We start from the raw sequence: 20,292 nt of genomic DNA on the forward strand, positions 1-20,292 counted from the left end.
GGAAACTGAGGCAAACTAGGTTAAGTGACTTGCCCAGAGGGGCAGCTAGGTGGCGCAGTGGATAGAGCACCAGCCCTGAAGTCAGGAGGACCTGAGTTCAAATCCGACCTCAGACCAAACACTTGACACTTACTAGCTGTGTAACCCTGGGCAAGTGACTTAACTCCAACTGCCCCCCCCCCCCAAAAGTGACATGCCCTGGCCCCACAGCTAATAAGTGTCTAAGGCCATATTTGAACTTAGGAAGATGAGTCTTCCTGAGTCTAGGACCAGCACTCTATCCACTGCACCCCCTAGCTGCCCCAACCACTATATTAGAGTCAAATTATTAGGCCATTCAAAAGTATAACTTTGTTCTTTTTCCTTTTGAGTGTGAAACTATTTAGACAGATGCTGAAAAGCTGCTGCCTGTAAGCCTGTGCTCTTGTCTGAGTAGAACCTCTCAAGGCAAATGAAATCTGACGTGTTTAATCAGACATCATTTCATGATTACGAATCCTCTTTTCTCCTCTCCTTCCCACCCCCATCCTTCTACTCCCAAAACAGACAATAAAATTGTGTATTTGGCAAAGATTTTGGGTTACTTTCATTGCTTCTGGTCCCAAGAAAGCTAAGATGAGAATTTCATATGATTTTGAAAAGTCAAAAGCACAAATGAGTATTTCCTTACCTTGTAAGATGGCAAGAAGCACAAAATCCCTTGGCTCACTGTTTGGCACACAGACAAGAGAAGTGCTCCAACTTCATCCTGGAATGCAAAGGTCTCTGTGTGCTGGAAGGTGGCACAGAGATTCCGACCCTTGGGGCCTGACCCAATAGTGCCAACCCAAACCTGTTATGTGAAAAATTCAGCATTAGAAGTATGCTTAAACCAGACAGGCAAATAAGCATTTTTTAAAATTCTATTTTTAATCTATGGAATAACACAAGCATTTCCATAATCAAAAAAAGATGACTGCACATGAAACTGCAAATCTATTATGTACAAATTGCTATTCTTTCTAAATATATAATAAAGTTATCAAGTAAATTTTTCCCTCCCCCCTCACCAATCCTAGAGATGGCTACCATTAGATACAAATATGTGCATATATATATGTATAGATATATAGATATAATATATGTAAAAGCACTTATTAAGATACCTTAAGGTATGACCAGTGGGCCGAAAGGAAATCAAGCAGTACCTCTACAAGAAATTTTCTTAAAATATGCTTAGTTTATTTGCTCTCCACGGAAGAAATTGAGTTTATGGAAGTTTTCTGAGTTTGTGTAGCTTTAGGCAATGTTTATAATCTTATGGATGTTACCTCCCTGAGCACAGAAGCTACATAACTTCTTATTTATTGCCTAAGACTTTGCAATACCTTGAATATAGTAGATGTTTAACAAATATCTGACATACAAATTATAATGAATGAATGAATCATAGGCTGGGTCATAGCATCATAAAATTTAGAGTTTGGAAGAGCCTTCTGAGACTAGCCAATTCAGAAGTTCTCCATCTGGGGCCCATGAACTTGTTTTCTCAATATCTTAATATAATTGGTTTCCTTTGTAATCCTATGCATGTTATTTTATGTATTTAAAAACATTTTTCTGTGAAGGGGTCCATGAACTCCATCAGACTGCCAGTCCAATACAGACCCCAAAAAGACTTTCCACTATAACATATCCAATAAGAGGCTGTCCATTCTGTCTACCTGACAGCAGGAGAATTAGATGAAACCAGATTACTTGGTGAGTATGATTTGCTACAATTGGTTTACATGATTCCAAATGACAGGTACTATTACTTCCACTTCCCTCACACCAGAAAATCTGTGCTGACCAGTCATGAGGAATTAGCACCACGACACATTCTAAGTCCCTTCCAAGTCTACTGTGGTCACATATACCTAGTCTTAGCCTTCTAAAACAGAAAGAAGGGATGGTATTGAGAGCCAATGTGAGCAGAAATAAGGCAAATTTGCAGTTTATTGAAAATCTTAATGGTCGTGAAAATATTTTGAAAGTCTTTTCAAGGACAGCTTAAACCTAAATGATTTTTATGCTAGACATGTAAAAGTTGATGCTCCACAAAGCTGCAGTCAGGTCATTTCAGTAACCATCACAGGGTTTTGTTCTTACCACTTATCTGAATATACTTGTAAGTACAGCTCTACTTAAGAGTATCTGTATTTCTAGAGTTAAGGTACATCTGTTTACATATACCTGAGGACTCATACTTTATAAATACCCATGGATATAATATGAATAGCCGACATTACCTTCTTGCTTCATATCAGGTTCTGGGGGGGAAAGGACTGGGCAGGGAGTGGGGTGAGGGGGAGTGGGATGGAGGACTTGGGAAGACATGTTCCCCTATACAGGGGAACATGTCCCCAGGGCTGTCAAATTTCCTTTTCCCTAGGGGTTGAACAACTACTGGCCAGCTAGAGGGCAAGGCTGCCTCAATGGAGGAATTTCCCTCAGAGGCCAAGTTCCAATCAGAGAACAGAATATTTATGAGAATGAACATTCCCACAAAAACAATACCTGAAAGAATGATAGTTTGGTAGAAAATAATTGAAAGAGAACTCTTAGTATAAGAAAGTTTAACTATGCTAAAGGTCTTATTCCAAGGCTTTACTATGACATAAAAATTTGAGAAGTTGTTAGATTTTTTTTTTAAATCCTGGTCTATTGCTACTGTCTTAGACAAAGAATTAAAACATAAAGAATTTCAGCCCATTATGTCCTCCTCATAAGAATTCTAGTTTTATGTTTTTGCCTTAGGGAATAGAATTTATCACTTTTTGTTATCTCTAAAAAATAAGAAGTCTAGTTTTATGTTTTTGCTTTAGGGAACAGAATTTATCACCTTTTGTTGTCTCTAGAATTTTTAACAGTATTTTATTTTTTCCCAATTGAATGTCGACAATTTTTAGCATTGACTTGTACAAGATTTTCCAGATTTTTCTCCCTCCCTCCCTCCCCTTTCCTCTTCCTAAAATGGTAGGCAATTTGATATAGGTTATGTATGTGCAATTAGGCAACACATATTTCCATATTAGTCACAGTTGTGAAAGAAGAAACAGATCAAAAGGAAAAAAACCATGAAAAAAAAGGGGAAAAAGTATGCTTTGATCTGCATTCAGAGTCCATCAGTTCTTTATCTGGATATAGATAACTAGCATTCTTTTTATTCCTAAATTAAAATGTAAAATTTCTTCTCATATAACTTCTCCATTTGCCACCCAAATTGGTTAACAAGGAATTCAATTTATATTAAAAGTCTTAGAAACTTCATAAACCTAAAAAAGAAAATACTAACCTGTGAGTTCTGAATGACATGATTAGCCTCTAGTTGGATAGAAAATGTCACACCAAGTTCAGATGAAAAAGATTTCATTGGTGACAGAGTACCAGATGACAGAACAATCGTCCGTACGTTACTACTAATATCTGAAAAGGCCTATAAAGGAGGAAAAAATATTAGTTATACAAAACTGTGATCAAATGGGTCAAATATTATCATCTAATTCTTTGAGCAATTATACTAGCTAAAAATTTCCCACTGTCAGAACAAGCTTACCACAGCTGGATTCAAGCACCAAAAGTTTAGCACATTTACTGCCATTTTTTGTCTAGAACGTTTCTTATTTTTAGGTAAAGCAAAGAAACCATTTTTGTCTGGAATATCAATCTGGCTTGTCCAAGAGTAAGTTTGCTGTAAAGCGACTTTGTAATCATCTGCAAACCTAAATGAAAAGCAACCAATAATCAAATTGTTCATTTTTAAAAAACATTTACAATATTTATCACCCATATCTGAACAGATTGTAAGAATCAATTACATTTAAAGTCAGTTATAAGTCACATTTATATAGGGGTTTAAAGTTTGCAAAGTATTTTTTCACAACTGCCCTATAAATTAGGTAGGATAAATATTATTCCCATTTTACAAAAGAGAAAACTAAAAGAGGGTAAATGATTCTCCATGGTCACAAAGCTAATGGGGATGAGAGCTGCTAGACCTATTCACTCCAAATACGGTACTTTTTCTAGCATACTATACTATATCTCATTCAAAAATCTTAATCTTATAATTTTCCACATTACCAACAAAAGAGTTTATAACTCTGGCCACATATCATAGAATCACAGAATTTTAGAATTAGGAAAGGTCTCAGAAATTATCTAATCCAAGGGTTCTTTACCTAGGGCCCACAGACCCCCCCAACTAGGTCCATGGATAAATTTCGGGGAGTCTCTGAACTTGGAGAAGAAATAAAAAACATCATTATTTTCACTAAGCATTATTTAAAATCTAGCATTTCTTTTGACTTTTAAAAACATTAAGGGTCCCCAGGCTTCATCAGACTGCCAAAAAAAGAGGTCCATGATAGAACTGATAAATATAAGTATGTATAGAATAATTGTACATATGTATTTATATATAAATACATACATATATATGTATTTGTTTCTAATGGTGGCCATCTCTAGGGTGAGGTGGAGGGAGAGAAAAAAAAGAAATTCACATAATAATTTTGTTGTATATTTTAAAGGAATAGCAAGTTGTACCTAACAGATTTGCAGTTTCATATGCAATCATCTTTTTTGTTGTACCGTGTTACAGAAATGCTCATTTTATTTCATAAATTAAAAATAAAATAAATTTTAAAAATTCTGAATTTCACAAACACCAAAAAAAAAAGAGAGAGGAACATTTCTATACACAAAACAGAATGGGAAGAGTGAATATGTGAAACCATGACCCTAGTACATACAGCTCTTTTTTAAAAAGCACATGACAATAGCTAGCTCTTCTATAGTGCTTTATGGTTTACAAAGCACATAACACATTATTTCAGAACCTCACAACATCCTTCTGATGTGTTATTACTACCACTTTTACATATGTCAAAACTAAGATTGAGAAGGGTTAAGTGACTTGCCTGAGGTGGCCCTGCTAGTATCTGAGGCAACATTTGAACTCAATTCTTCCTGACGTCAAGTCCAGCACTCTATCCACTAAGCCACTTACACTAACATTATTAATGCTTCATTAGTAGTATACTTAGCTTGTTACTTTCAAAGCTGTCCTATTTTTCTGTTTTCTTCTGTTTTTTAAAAAATGCTTCATTGATCTTTTCTTTCTTTTCAGTAACACTATCATTTGTTCTCTCCCTAACAAATTCCTCCCCGAATGGAGAAAAAAAAAAAAGAAAAAAATTCTCGAAACAAATAATCCTAGTCAAAGGAAAACAAATCCACCCATCTGTCAATCCAAAAATACACATTTCTTTCTGCACCTTGAGTCCATTACCATTCTGTCAGGAGGTGGGTGGCATGCTTCATCAATGATCTTAAATGTTTCAGAGTTGCTTTTATTGACAATGTTGTTATTACTGTATAAATTGTTCTCCTGGTTCTGCTCACTTCACTCTCGTATCAACTCACACAAGTTTTCCCAGCTTTGTCCAAAAGTATCTTTCATCATTTCTTAAGGCATAATAATACTCTTGCATTCTAAACAGGGGCACCCCAAGCCAGGGTAAACTCTGGTAACTGGGGGTCAGAAGTCATATTCCGATCTTGGTCTATCAGGACAGAAGCCAGGAAAAGAGCCAGCCTCTGTGATTGTAAAGGTGGACGAGGCCAAGCTGTGTACTACTCAGTGTAGCGGGAGATAAACCAGAAGAGAAAGGCAACTCAGCACCTGGGAGCCAGTGCTGGGGGACTGTGAAGGAGGCCGAGACCAGCGTGATCTCTAGCATCCCACCGTGGCCTGTCAGAAGCACAGCAAGAAACAGAACCAACTCCCAAACGGGGATCGTTCAAGGAAAAAGAAAGTGATGTCAGATAAGGCAAGATCCTGCAGTGGACCACCATGAGACTGAGATAAAAGCCAGGGATTAAGGCAAAATTGGGGCCTAGCATCCTTCACACCATCCAGGTTAACAGCCACAGCAGGGCACAGGATCAAAGATTGCCCAAACCAACCAAGAGTATCAGAGGAGAATAGCCTAAGCACAAAATCCTAATGTATAAACTAAAAATGAAAATGTGAGTAAACGGGGGGGGGGGGGAATGCAGGACATTTGCAGCAGGAATCCAAACTTCAAGAGAACAAATAATTTAATCTTAAAGAACTGGTGCATAAAAAAACAAATCATAGAAACAATAAATCTTTTAATTACAGAAAATAACAACAATGAGACAATATACCAAAACTTTAGGATGAAGCCAATGCAGTCCTTTGGGGAAAATTTGTATCGCTAAATACTTTCAACAACAAGAGAGAAAGAAAAGAAAAATCAATGAATTGATCATGTAACTTTAATTAGAAAAGCAACAAATCAAAAATATTCCCAATTAAACACTATGACAGATATTATGAAAAATCAAAGAAAAGATAAAAGAAATTAAAAACAAAAAACTTAAATGGATTATTAAATTAGGAACTCTTTGGAAAAACAACTGATAAAAAAAGAGAAGAAAATTAAATTGCCAACATCAAAAATGAAAAGGGCTGTTAAACTACTCAGTAAAAGCTTTTCATTTTCTTTTTCAAGTTAATTCTCTTTCTAATTTTCCCCCCAGAGTTCTGATTTCATTCATAATTTCATTTTTTATATCTTATTTCCCTTCTTCTTCTATTAGTCTTTATAGCCACACAATATTTTTCTCGGAGGTTCTACTTGTAGATTTTGTGGAGTTAACTCTCCTCTTCTGGGTTTATTTCTTGAATGTCTCAACCCTGAGTAAGCCATAATTTTGTATGGTGCTTTCTTCTACTTATTCACATTATCAGGCATCAAATTGGCTAAGATGACAAAAAAGGAAACTGACAACTGTTGGGGGGCTGTGAAAGGACTGGCACATTATTGTGCCATTGATGGTGTTGTAAGGTGGTCCAACCATTCTGTAAAGCAATTTGGAACTAAATTTAGCAATTTAGTAAAAAAAAAATTACTAAACTGTTACTTGCTTTGACCAAGTAATAAACACCACTAAGCTTATAACACAAAGAGATCAGAGAAAGAGGGAATGGTGTCCATTTGTACCAAAATATTTCTAGCAGAACTTTTGGTGTAGCAAAGAACTAGAAATAAGGTGGATACCCATTAAGTTGGTAAATGGTTGAATAAATTATGGCATAAGAATGTCATGGAATATTATTTCATCATAAGAAATTTTAAAAGAGCTTGATTCAGAGAAACCTAGGAGGACTTCTATGAACTGACAAAGTGAAGTGACCAGAACTAAGAAAACGATTTATACAATGACTACATCACTGAGAAGGAAAACAACTGTGAAAGTTTTAAGAACTCTGATCAATGCAATGACCAATCACAACTCCAGAAGTCATGAAGATGAAACATTTTGGCAGAGAGATGATGGACTAGAGGTGCAGAATAAGGCACACGTTTTTAGACATCACCATCGTGAAAATTGTTTCAGCTTTGCTACTCAGACCATCAGTCCTCTCAGTTGCTTCTGCCCCTATGAATGGAAGGCTGGAAGGCGGAGCAAAAACCAAATTCCATAGCCTCCCTTCATAGAGGGCTCAACATTCCAGGCATCTCTTCATTTGTCACCAGCTCCTCTGCTTGGTTTAGCCTTCACCATTAATTTCATCAAGCCCCTGGACTGGCTATTCTCTGCCACTATCCCTTCCCCCTTTCAGCTAGGTGGCACAATAGATAAAGTGCCACACCTAGAATCATGAAGACCTGAGTTCAAATCTAGCCTCAGACACTTACTAGCTGTGTGACCATGAGAAAGTCATTTAATTTCTGTCTGCCTCAGTTTCCCCTTCTATAAAATGAAGATAACAACAGCATCTATCTCCCAGGGTCGTTGTGAGGATCAAATGAGATGATATTTGCAAAATGTTTAACACAGTGCCTGACACATATGGAATGCTATATAAGTGTTAGCGATTACTGTTGTTGTTGTCTTCTTCTATTAGATCGTAAGCTCCTTGAGGGCAGACTTTCCTTTTCTTATTTGTAACCCCAGCACTTAGCACAGTGGCTGGCACATAGTAGGCATTTAATCAATATTTTGTTGTATCAGATACAGAAAATGTGGACTTGTTTTCATGGCTACACTTATATGTTACAAGGGAGGGCAGAGTTTTTTAGTGAATAAGAGTTTTGGAGGCAATGATATTTACATTAAAAAAAGGAAAAAAGAAAGAAGACTCAATGAAGTATTTAAAAAAAACAAAGAAGAAAGCAGAAGGGTGTTCAGAAGGAGCAACAACAAGCAGGACAATGTTATAATTACTATGATTTAAAAAAAAAAGCTGTATATAGAAATTCAGTTTCATTGAGGGTCCTCCTTTTCTATTCCTCACATAAGGAAATGTTCACATTTGTTGATGTTTTTTAAGTTCATGAAAATGAAAAGGAAAAAAATTTTAAAGCATTTATGAGACATACCCAAGACTCATAGAATGTTATTACATACTACTGTTTCTAAGGAGAAAAACAGAAATGATCTCCACTGACCTGCTCTTCTGCCTAAAAAGATAGTCCAGTACCATAAACAGTCCTTTGAGCATAATCTGAGTCGAGGAACTAACAATAGGTATTTCTCTGATTTGCTCTTTACCATTAAGTGTCGTAATTTTTTCTTCTTTTTGAAGGACAGCAGTAAAATGTCCCTACAACAGAAAAACGGGACGTAAACAATATCTTAGAAAAAAAATTCAACACCAATCATATTCCATATGGAAACATGCAATGGCTATCTGAAAACAATACTATGAACTGTTTACTGAATGATGAGGCTAAGTGCCAACAATGGCACCACAGTCTGGTTACATATGATCAGCTAAATACTCCCCAGAGTCAGTCACTCCCTAAGAGTAAGTTAGGCCTTTAGGAGGCTCATTAATTCTTCAGGCTGTTGGGGTATCAGGTAGAGTCCCAAAGTAATACAGTAAACAGATATGTACTAAATGGTTCTCCAGTGGCTTGAATGGGTTAAAGTGCTTTGTCAACTTCCAGAGAACACTTACGCACTGAAAAGATCTTGACTCAATGAAGGGTGATGCATAAGTATAGTATTAAATAAATAATACACGCTACGCAGAGAACACATTACTGGGGCAAAACACTACACAATAATAACATTAACTTTGTATCTACAAGATGACTTTCACTAACCAGAAAATATCTTACCTGTAATATTGGAAAGGTAGCAACAGTTATGCCCATTTTATAGAAGTGAGAGATCATTTCATTTCCACTCCAGACTTTACAGGATGATTCATAATCTCTTTCTTCAAGATGTTTAGCGTTTTCCTGTAACCAACTAGAATAAGAAAAAAAAATAACTCTAACAGACAATATCAGCCTTTTTACATGTTACTTTGGCAAAAAGCTATGGAGAAAATGGATTTTCACCACAGTCACACACCATTCAATGCTTCTAGTAACTGGCCAAGAAAGTTTAATCAGAAACTACAATACCTTGGAGAAGGTATGCTAGTGACCACCAGTTTAGCGGCTTTGCCACACACACAGCAAAATAAACACACAGAACCGATGTCATGATTTTATTTTAGAAAAAGAAGCATGCATGTGATTCTACTTGTTCTTGAACACCTCATACAGCTTTAAGCCAAAACAGATACCAACTACAATGTTTTTCCTACTCAGGAGAGATATTCACATAAATGGCAATGTTTCTTTTTTAATTCCTTGGTGGGGGCACAGATAGATCAAGCAGGCAGATTACTTGCTCTTGTTTACAGCAAATAATCAATCAGTAAACATTTATTAAGCACCTACTATGTGCTGGACAAGGTGCTAAACACTGGTGATACAAAAAGAGGCAAAAGTCAGTGCCTGCCTTCAAGGAGCTTACAGTATAACAGGGAAAACAACATGCAAACAAAAAATACAAAGCAAACAAACTATAAACAGGATAAATATGAAATAATTAACTGGCCCCCCAAGTAGAGAAGACACTAGAATTAAGAGGGGATTAGGGAAGGCTTCCTGTAGAAGGTGGGATTTTAGTTGCGCCTTGAAAGGAAATCACAGAGGTCAGCAATTAGAGCAAAGTAGAGAGAGCATTCCAGGCATAGGGGACAGCCAGAGGGAACACCCAAAAGACGGAGTGTGTTGCTCGTGGAATGGCTAGGAGGATAGTGTCATTGGATTGGAGAATGTGTGGGGGAATAAGGTAGGAAGAGACTAAGTTATAAAGGCCTTTCAATGTAGAGCATTTTGTATTTAAGCCTGGAGGCAACAGGAAGCCAATGGACTTTATTGAGTAAGGGAGTGACATGGTCAGAACTGTGCTTTAGGAAAATCACTTTAGTGGCTGAATGGAGGATAGATTGGAGTCTAGAGAAACGAGGCAGGCAGACCTAACAACAGGCTATTGCAATAACCCTGGTGTGAGGTGATGAGGGCCTGCACCTAAGTGGTGGCAGAGTCAGAGGAGAGAAGGAGATGTACTTGAGAGATGTTGCAAAAGTGAAATCAATATTGTGAAGAGCAGATAACTTCTAGGTTGCAAGCCTGAGGACCAGGAGGATGGTTTCACCTTCCATCAGGGAAGGTAGTAGTGAGAAGTTCTAAGATAGTAAGTTCTATTTTGGATATGTTGAGTTTAAGATGTCTACTGGACATCCAGTATGAGATGTCTGAAAGGAAATTAGAGATGCAGGATTAGAGGTTGGCAGAAAGGTTGAGATAGGCAAGGCAGCCTTGAGAAACATCTGCACAAAGACGGTAGTTAAATCCATGAGAGCTGATGAGCTCACCAAATGAAGCAGTATAGAAAGAGAAGAGATGGGGGCTCAGGACAGGCCACTGTCCAAAGAATAAGGATTTGGAACATACCAAATACAAATCTCAAGGCAGCACTGCAAAGCAACCTGAAATGTTACCTTTTAGAATAAAAAGTAACTAACTAGAAATCTTGTGTGTGCTTTTTCCTCTCCCTACTATCAAAGACTTCTAAAGGAAAATCTTAAACTAAAGAACATTTAGTTTATACTAAAGAATAGTTTTGAAGTATATGGGCTGTATTTTAGGTGTCACAGTTCCTGCTCTTGGGGCATTTTAATGGTCAAAAACCATTACTAAGAAGTTTACTACACAACTAACAGCTTTATTATCTAATTCCAGATGACTGATTAGTTTCGTTTATCTTACAAGCTCTTTAAAGCAAAAAAAAAAAAAAAAAATGTAAGCAAACCATCCAAGAATACACAATGTTAAATATTCCTAATTTTTCATGCATCAGGAAATGCATTCCAAGTGGAATTCCAAAAGTGACCCTTTGAAATAAAAGTACATGTGGTCTATATTATCAATACAAGCATTAGTTATAGTATTGCATAAAATCAAAACATTTTATTTGACATCAACAGCCAAATAAAAATTTCCCCATACAAAAAAAAAGCAAAAATGTTTGAAGAAATATATTTTTGAAAATGTTTATTGTCCAAGGGGAAAAACAGGGGGAGAGTGATTTATTTATAAAATTAAATTACTATATACCCATACATCTGCCTGTCTGTCTATCTATCTATCTATTTTGAGGCATGTCTTAAAAACCAACACAATAGCTTTTATTTGTACAAGAATCTGTTTGGGCTAATTGATATTAACTCATCCAATGTCTACTAAGCGGATAATATCATATTGAGCTCTTTCAATAACATGAATAATTAAGACCTTTATGGAGGCAGGGGAAGCTTTTTGAACTCCAGTGTCAAAGCAGTTGACTTCTGCTAAAATAATTTATAATTCTGGAGAAGCTTAAAATTTTAACCACAACTGGGAGAACTGAGAACAGAGGGAAAATATTGCAAAAGTGGTACACACACAAGTTTTTAACTTCAGCAAGAGCAAAAGATGTTGAAAAGAGAAGTCCCTTGATTTTTATAGGCATCTGCCTGTCAAATATGTAGGATTTCTTTACCAACATACTAAAGAGACATACTAAAGAGTAACAAACAAAAGCCAAAGCTAATTCACTACCACTTTATTTTTAAAAACTCTAGGCCTTTCAATATAATCCAATGATTTCTTCTCAATTACCAATGTTTCAGTTGTACCTCAATGCTTCCAGGGTCATGATTTCCTAAGACGGACCCAGACTGCCATTCCTCCACCACTTGATAGACGGTCTTTAATTGGTAAATGGTATTCTGTTAATACCAGTACTATTCAGTCTGTGGATGAAAAATTCATCACCCTACACCCTACAAGGCTGCCTCTTAGAGTTCCTAGTTTCATTTAAGGCTTAGCTTGAGTGCTAGCTTCTACATGGAGGCCCTTCCTGATCTTCCCAACTGGTAGAAGTTGTTAATACATTTTGTATTTACTTATTTGTGTACATATTATGGTCATTTCCCCATCCCCACCCCAATTAGAACGTAATAAAGCAGGGACTGAGATGTTTAGTGTGACTTAGTATTTCCCTAACATTTAGTACAGTATCTGTCACACAAAATGTATTTAATATCTGTTGAATTGAACTAAATTGCACTAGCTCCAGTATTTTAATCTCCTGAACTAAAATCCAAAAAACCACAACCCTCCATTAATTGGAAACTTTTTTTTCCTTTCCATTACACTTTGAAGAAAAATGGAAAATCATAACATATCAGAAATGTATTAAAAAAAAAACCTTCCAGATGATGAACTATGGTCAGTATCCAGATTCAGTCTCATATTCTATCTTTAGAAGGGTTTCTTAGCCTTTTTTGGGCCATAGATCCCTTTCACAATCTGGTAAAAACTATGCACTTCTCAGAATAGTGTTTTTAAATGTATAAAATAAAGTACATAGGATTGAAAAGAAAGCCAAAGGAAGATAAAAGAAAAGTATAATTTTTTTTTTCCCATTTAAGTTCACAGATGTCCTGAAATCTATCCATGACTTAGGAATCCCTGAAGGACTATTCAATTGTGTTCAACTCACGATGAGTAGATGTTCATAATGATGATGCTGATGCACTGCAAGATCCCAAAACATCCAAATAAATTAAATTATGCTCATTACACTATTTGCCAAAGCAAGAAAGGGGACTAATTTATCTTAGAAAGCTTTAACAATAAAGCACCACTCCGCTAAAGTTTGACTCCAATGCCTCACAGTGGCACAGAGATACTCAAGGTTGCTGAAGGCTCCAACAATGGAGCCCAGGGACTGGCAGGCCCTGGAGGCAGGTCCTATACCACAATGGAAAAGCTTTGAGCACACCCCTGGCAATGTTAGACAAGGACCAGTATGGCTAAATACAGAGAGGCTCACTGCAGGGCTGGCTGCAATCAATCAATCAGCAGATCTTTATGAAGTATCTCTACTGTGTGCCAAGTACTGTGTGAGGCACTAGAGATAAAAAGGCAAAAGTGATACATGTCCTGCCCTTTAGAAGGCTTACCTGTCACAGAGCAGATAACATGTACATATAGAGGTATAGGCAAAACACATACAAAGTAGATACAAGGGAACCTTTGGGGAAGGAACTGTGTTAGCAGCTGGGGACCAGCTTACCCCCAAAAGTCACTTCTTCACAGTTCCCTGTTTCTGTCAAGGGCACCGCCATTCTTCCAGTTCCAGGCTCACAACCTTGGTTTTACCCTCACTTCTTCCCACATATCCAGTAAGTTGTAGTAGCCTAGTACTTGGTCACTCTGTCTCAAGTCTCTCCTCACTCTAATCTAGTTCCAAAGTTACCAATGTAGTTTTTTCCAAATACATGTCTGACCATGTGACTCTCCTACTCAATCAACTACAGTGGCTCTCTTTTGCCTCTAGGATCAAATATAAATTTCCATTTAGCATCGAAAGCCATTTAAACTCTGTTCCCAACCCGTCTTTCTAGCCTCACTATCCATTACTCCCCCTCACGCTCTTTTTTCCCGTTCTGTTCTCCTCTCATTGTCTCTAGTGGCTCCAGGTATCCCAGAATCCATTCAGGCAACTGATATCCCACCTACCACCACTGGGGGCATTTTCCTTCCATACCTTTATGCCTCATGCTCTCCCAAAGCCAAGATCACCCAGAATCCATCTGGGCTGTGTGCCTGCTTGCAGAGCATGGTGAGATGGGAGTCACCAATTCCATTCCTTTGGGCATGATGAAAGAGGGCTAAGCCTTGCTATCTGCCATATGATTACCTTCTAAGGTCCTCCAGGCCTTCTATTTGTCCTGCTTCTGCACCCTGCCACAGACCCCCACCACTGTCATCCACCCCACTGACATACGAGAGATATCAATAAAAATGTATTTTAAAAATAAAAATTCAGCACAAACTAAATAAAAATGCAGCATAAACATAAAGTAAAGCATAAAGTAAATTTTTTTAAAGGAAACATCAACTTCTGCTGGTAAAAACAATTTTCTTACTTTATGAGGCTATAGCACACAGCTCGCAGGGGTTCATGGTTTTTCTTCCTTATATTGTTGCTGACCATGACATCTAGTTCATCTCGAGCAAACCTAAGTTGGATTTCTGTAAGACTGTAACTGGCTGACTCACGTGCACAGTCCTCAATATTATGGGCTTCATCTAAAATGATGATCTGCTCTTTCAAATTGATATCCATCTACAACAAAAAAACGATTTTCCTGTAAAACATTATGAAATTGACTCTTCAATTTAATCAGCAGTCGGAAGACTCTCTTTTTACTTCACCCAGCTTTCAGCCAACACAAGCATGCACAATTGTGTAAAAAATTGATTTTTCTGGGGCTTGTATAACTTCTGCATTATTGAAGGCAACCAACTTTTCTTTATTGAATTCTTCAACCTAACATCATCACAGCATTTACATCAGCACAACAGACTCTCATCTAGGGGCCTCAAAACCTCTTGCAAATATATGAAACTGACAACTATTTATGGAGAACCTCTTGTGCAGAAGATACCCTATTAAAAGCTGCAGGGAATATATAAAGTCTTCTAAGCTCCTTGAGGGCAGAGACCCTATTTCTTTTAAGAAGTTTACCATTAAATTGGGGCACAAATAGAGGAAAAGTAAAATAAACATGTGAGATGTAAAACAACCATACAAGACAAAACGCTGGACAACAATCACAAGGCAACACATGATTAACTGTCAAATGAGGGGCAGAGACAATAAATGTGTTCAGAGGAAGAAAAGAGCCCTGTGGCCAAGAGGAGTTTGGGAAGGTTTCCAGGAGACACTTAAACTCACCCTCAAAAAAGACAAGCAGAGAGGAGGAGAGAGAAGAGAATACAATATAGAAAATGTCTTGAGCAAGGCAAAGTGAAAAGAAAGAACAAGGCATGATCAGAGGACTAGTCTGTCAAAGTTGAGGCTTCAGGTAGGGAGATAAGGCTGGAAAGGTACGTTGTAACTAGACTAAAAAAGACCTAAAATGCCAAGCTAAGGAAATTCTACTTTATACAAAGTAGGCAAACAGCAAAAGGTTTTTGAGATAGAAGTGAGAATAAAAAGAGCTGAAAACTAGGTAATATAAATGATAAATATACACTATCTTCATTTTAAGCCTGAAAGAACAGCAAAACTGATAACAAAAACAACTTGCACACATCAAAAGTCGATAGCAGCAACAAGGAAGGCCAAATTTCTCATGCTCCATCATGCTATAATCAATGGCTATGTCACTCGATGAGGAGAACTAGATGGCATAAGCATACGTGCTGCATAAAAACATCATTATTCAAAAGTTCACAAAGTATATCAACATGTACATGAATTTTCCATTCAGCACACTAAGCGGCTTTTATAAAATATTTAATTTTATACCTACAGTACCTTAGCTGTATTCTCACTGCAGACACTAGATTAATAAGATTCCTTGTCACTTAAGTTTAAAATGCCATCTTTATATTTAAATAAGTAGTTTTTATCTAATTTCAGGAATTAATTACTACTAAGCAGTAATTACTGGTTCTCCTAATGTGCTCATATACTTACTTAAATTAAAAACCAAACAGAACAATGGGCATAAAAAGGGAAATTAAAATAAAAAACAATGAAGATATTACTTTGTCTGATCACTTCAATTCCAATTAATAAAGAAATGGTCTTCACAATCGTTACATTCATACTTACACTTTCCCTTATCTGTGAATCCAGGAGGTAGTTGTAGGGACAGAACACAATGTCAGCATCAAGCATCAGTTCTCGAGCTGCATAATATGGACATGCCTTTAACCTTTTCCCCAGGCTTACAAGATCTTCTATATCCCAGGCCCTGCCCATTCCTGGGAAAGTCTGTAGAGCACATTGCTCACTAATCTTATGGACACCATGATTGAAATAACAGGATCTACCCTAAAAGTAAATACATATCATTGAAAAGTTAGCCAATATTGTAGTAGCAATTAAAAAAAAAAAATCAAAACCCTTACATTAGGAGTATATAATATTAGCAAATGGCCACAAAGCAAAGGTGTCACATAGAAGTTATAGCATTAAATTAACAATAATAATTTTAAAGTGACTCATTTTTGAGCTCTCAAATTAGCTAAGAGTCTAATACCTATGAATCCATAATCAAAATACATTTTCCCAGACCTACAATTTTATCTTTGTGGGGAGCTTCTAGTTTATTTATCTTTGTGGGGAGCTCTCTACAATTGATCAAAAATTTATCCCCAATTCACATCAGAGAGAGCTGCCCAGGGCATTGAGATGTTAAGAGACTGATTTCTTATAGTCACAAAGCCAATATGTGTCAGGGCAAGACTTGAATCCAGTCTCCCTGCCTCAAGAACTGCTTTCTATGTACCAGTATGTCATGGTGCTTCTCTTCCCACATACTTCACTTAATAATGATCAGTCGAAATCAGCTAAATTTGTCTTTGTCTAGGTATAATCTGTATGAGCCACTCAAAGGCAAGATCCTATCTTCTATGTTCTTTGCTACTCACCCAATGGCATCTACTATATGTAGAATAAAGTCACAGTCTATTGCCTCATTGGGGTGTGGAAGAGACCCTGGGTCTTTAAGAGATGTGTCAGTGGAGCATGAGCTCTGTCAGATTTTATCTGGTTAGAAAGTATTCAAATATAATACCAGAAACAGGCTGTGTCTGTTTTCCAAGATCCAGCCTAATTAGGTACAAAGAGCCTCATTGCCAACAAATCAGACATTATGTCAGGGATTTTTCCGGGCAAGGCAACCTGTGAAACAAAAAAAAAAAAACCAAACCACAAAACTGCCCTCAATTCTTTGTGGCCCCTTTGTGATAGCAGTGGCAGAACAGTGGGAAGAGTCAGAAGGTTCTATGAACAGTTGTTATACTATCCATAAATAGTAAAAACTCTGGGTACTCTAAATGTGAGGATTTTATCTAGTAAATCGTTATTGATGCTCTTACTATAAATGAAGACAGAAGACAAAAGGAAGTTGTAGCTAAAGGGAAAGCTAGTTCACAGATTCTCCTCAGAGAAGCAAATAAAAGGATTTATGGAATTGGATTTACTATGTCTCCAAATAAGATAGGAAACATCATTTCATGGAACACTTGATCATCTTGTATTGTAGTGCACATGAAGAACATTTAGAAGAAGACCATCACAAAAATAACTGCTACTTACAAACTAACATCTATTGCCGAGGATGAAGAAATAGAAAAATTCTACAAAGAGCTCAGTAAAAGCCTTCAAATTAAGTCATGTATACTTGAATACAGCAATGGAAGGAAGGAAGCAGTATAGGGCTCAGAAATAGGAAATGAAAGAAGCCAAAAGTTTGCAGTCTGGACAGAAACCTCATGCTTATATATTGTGAACTTTCTTCATAAAAAAGAATTAGGCAAAGAGTGTTACTAAAAAAAAATTTTAAATGGCTACATCTTAACACACAGGAAACAACTGGTTCCCAATAGGAGCCCATTATGAATCAGCTTTCTGTGTACAATCAGACCACCAACTTAATAGATATCCAAATAAATGCCAAACTAAAATGCAAATGAGAAGATACAGCATTCAATTAAAACAATTTGTATCTGATCCATTTAAGTAAGTTATTGCCATTGGAAAATGAAAAATGGATAAAAGAACAAACACGGAAGCTATGAACATTTCCTAAGAAACTTTAACTGATATAAATCAATCACCACAAAAAGGAGACCAAAATAGTTCTGTGAGCACTTCCGCTACATATTCATCTTGCCAAGCAGAGATATAGCAGTCATGGGCAACAATAGTTTAGAATATAAACTTGGTTGTAAAATATTACAGAGGGAAAGGTGGAAGATTATGAGAAGTATAAGAGAACAAGAAGTAGGAAAAGCAAGTCCACAGAAAGTTTGTGGTGAGATAAATGGAGCTAGATCAAACCAAGACAATAAAAAGACAACACTAAAAGACAAGGAACTGATGAAAAATGAAAAAGACTTGTTAGGATTGCTATAACAAATACCTATTGTCACTGACAGAAGAACTACCACACTAGGACACAGAAAGGACATTAAAGAAAATAAAGATGTGAAAAAGAGTTAGAAAATACCAGATATACACTGAGGAGATCTATGGTGGAGGCAAAGCAATTTGGGAGTGTGTACGGCCTCCTGAAACAGGAGGCTTGGTAAAAAGTACAGATAGTAATGCTACTTCTTAAAAAAAAAGAAAAAAGAAATCGAGAAAACAACAGTAACTACCAACCCATAAGACTACATTTCCATTTCTACAAAATCTTTATGAATACATGGAAGAGCACATATTAAGGGCTCGCTATGTGCACTGTGCTAAACACTGCGGATACAAATTAAAAAAAAAAAAACCCAACAACTAGAAAGTCCACGTTCTCCAGGAACTTACATTTAATAGGAGACCACAAATATGGACAGGTGATAGTCAAGGGGCACTTTGGTCAGGGGAGTCCCAGAGATGATTAGAAGAACCTCAAGGCAGTCAAATGACATACTTTGCCCTTCCCAGAAGCAACAGTACTACTAATTTGAATTTAGTCACTGTGCCCACAGCAAGAAGATAGGTCTATACGTGAGGTGGCAATGTGCTCATGTGAGTAGACTGCTGAATGCGATTGGAAGCAAAAGTATGGTCAAAGGGCTGGCTAAATACAAAGGGCTAAGTAAGTCTGCACTCATTCAATCCATAATCATAACAACTGGCTCCAAAATTAAGTGAATTAACTTTCCCAGGGACTGAGGCATGGATTCTAGAGGGTCCATGATATAAAGGAAGTTAGTCCAGGTGGGAAGAAATAGGGTAGCAGTGGTACAGCAGATGATAACGTGGGATGAAAATAAGCTAACACATCTATTGTGGGTATCCCTGAAGAAAAAGAGAACATGTAACAATATACGAATAGGCTGCCACATAGCACAACAAAGAATAGCACAGGAGATATGAAATAAAGCATGTCATTTGAGAAACATAAGATTAAAAAAAGGAATGGACCAATTATATAGCAAGATAGAGAGATAAAGGATGGATGAGTCATATGCCCACCTCAAGAGATATAAAATAGGTGGGGCAGCTAGGTGGCACAGTGGATAGAGAACCGGCCTTGGAGTCAGGATGACCTGAGTTCAAATCCGGCCTCAGACCAAACACTTGACACTTACTAGCTGTGTGACCCTGGGCAAGTCACTTAACCCCAACTGCCAAAAAAAAAAAATTTAATTTAATTTAAAAAAAGAGATATAAAAAAGGGCCCCTAAACACTTTGGGTGGATCTTAGGTGATGTATCTACAAGAAAACACAATCAAAGATTTTAAGAATGAGAAGATACGCAAGGACTATACATATTTATCACAAGAGTTTTGTTTTTCTTTCTCCTCTCCCCCCGCCTTGGGGAGTGGGGCTGGAGAGAAAATAAATACTTATTAGTTGAATAAAAAAAATTTTTAATTTTAAATATATGAAAAAAAACAAAGAATGAAAGAAGCACCATTGTCAGGAATGTCTACCTTGGTAAGATGACAGATCCATGAAGTATGAATTAATCAACTAACTTTACCCACATCATTGAGGCTGGTAGGTGGTATAGGGGATAAAGCACCAGGCCTGGAGTCTGTAAGATCTGAGCTCAAATCCAGCCACAGCTACTTCCTAGCTATATGACTTTAGGCAAGTAACTTAATTTCTATTTACCTCAGTTTCCTCAACTGCAAAAAATGGGGATAATAATAGCACCTATCCCTCAGGGTTGTTGTAAGGATTAAATGAGATAATATTTATAAAGTGCTTAGCAGAGTACATGGCACAAAGAAGGTGCTATACAAATTTTGCTATTAGTACTATTATAATTACCTTTCATATCAGAAGAGGTTGCTGCAGGTAGTTGATATTGA

General features: G+C 36.9%; 1 protein-coding gene across 2 annotated transcripts in view; it reads right to left on the minus strand.

The window, feature by feature from the left end:
* BRIP1 (BRCA1 interacting protein C-terminal helicase 1) overlaps positions 1-20,292 on the minus strand; it is a 217,730-nt gene that overhangs the window by 116,363 nt on the left and 81,075 nt on the right. The window contains exons 8-14 of one of the 2 annotated variants that reach the window (XM_027870564.1): positions 16,078-16,299; positions 14,381-14,580; positions 9,183-9,315; positions 8,508-8,662; positions 3,578-3,743; positions 3,317-3,457; positions 671-832 (exon numbers count right to left, since the gene is read on the minus strand). In XM_027870564.1, the coding sequence (XP_027726365.1) occupies positions 671-832; positions 3,317-3,457; positions 3,578-3,743; positions 8,508-8,662; positions 9,183-9,315; positions 14,381-14,580; positions 16,078-16,299 (1,179 nt within the window). The remainder of the gene's footprint in view (positions 1-670; positions 833-3,316; positions 3,458-3,577; positions 3,744-8,507; positions 8,663-9,182; positions 9,316-14,380; positions 14,581-16,077; positions 16,300-20,292) is intronic. The other variant, XM_027870565.1, reaches the window with a different exon arrangement.

The sequence above is a fragment of the Vombatus ursinus genome, unplaced genomic scaffold (assembly GCF_900497805.2).
Source record: "Vombatus ursinus unplaced genomic scaffold, bare-nosed wombat genome assembly UNPS02014797.1, whole genome shotgun sequence".
NCBI classification, from domain to species: Eukaryota; Metazoa; Chordata; class Mammalia; order Diprotodontia; family Vombatidae; genus Vombatus; species Vombatus ursinus.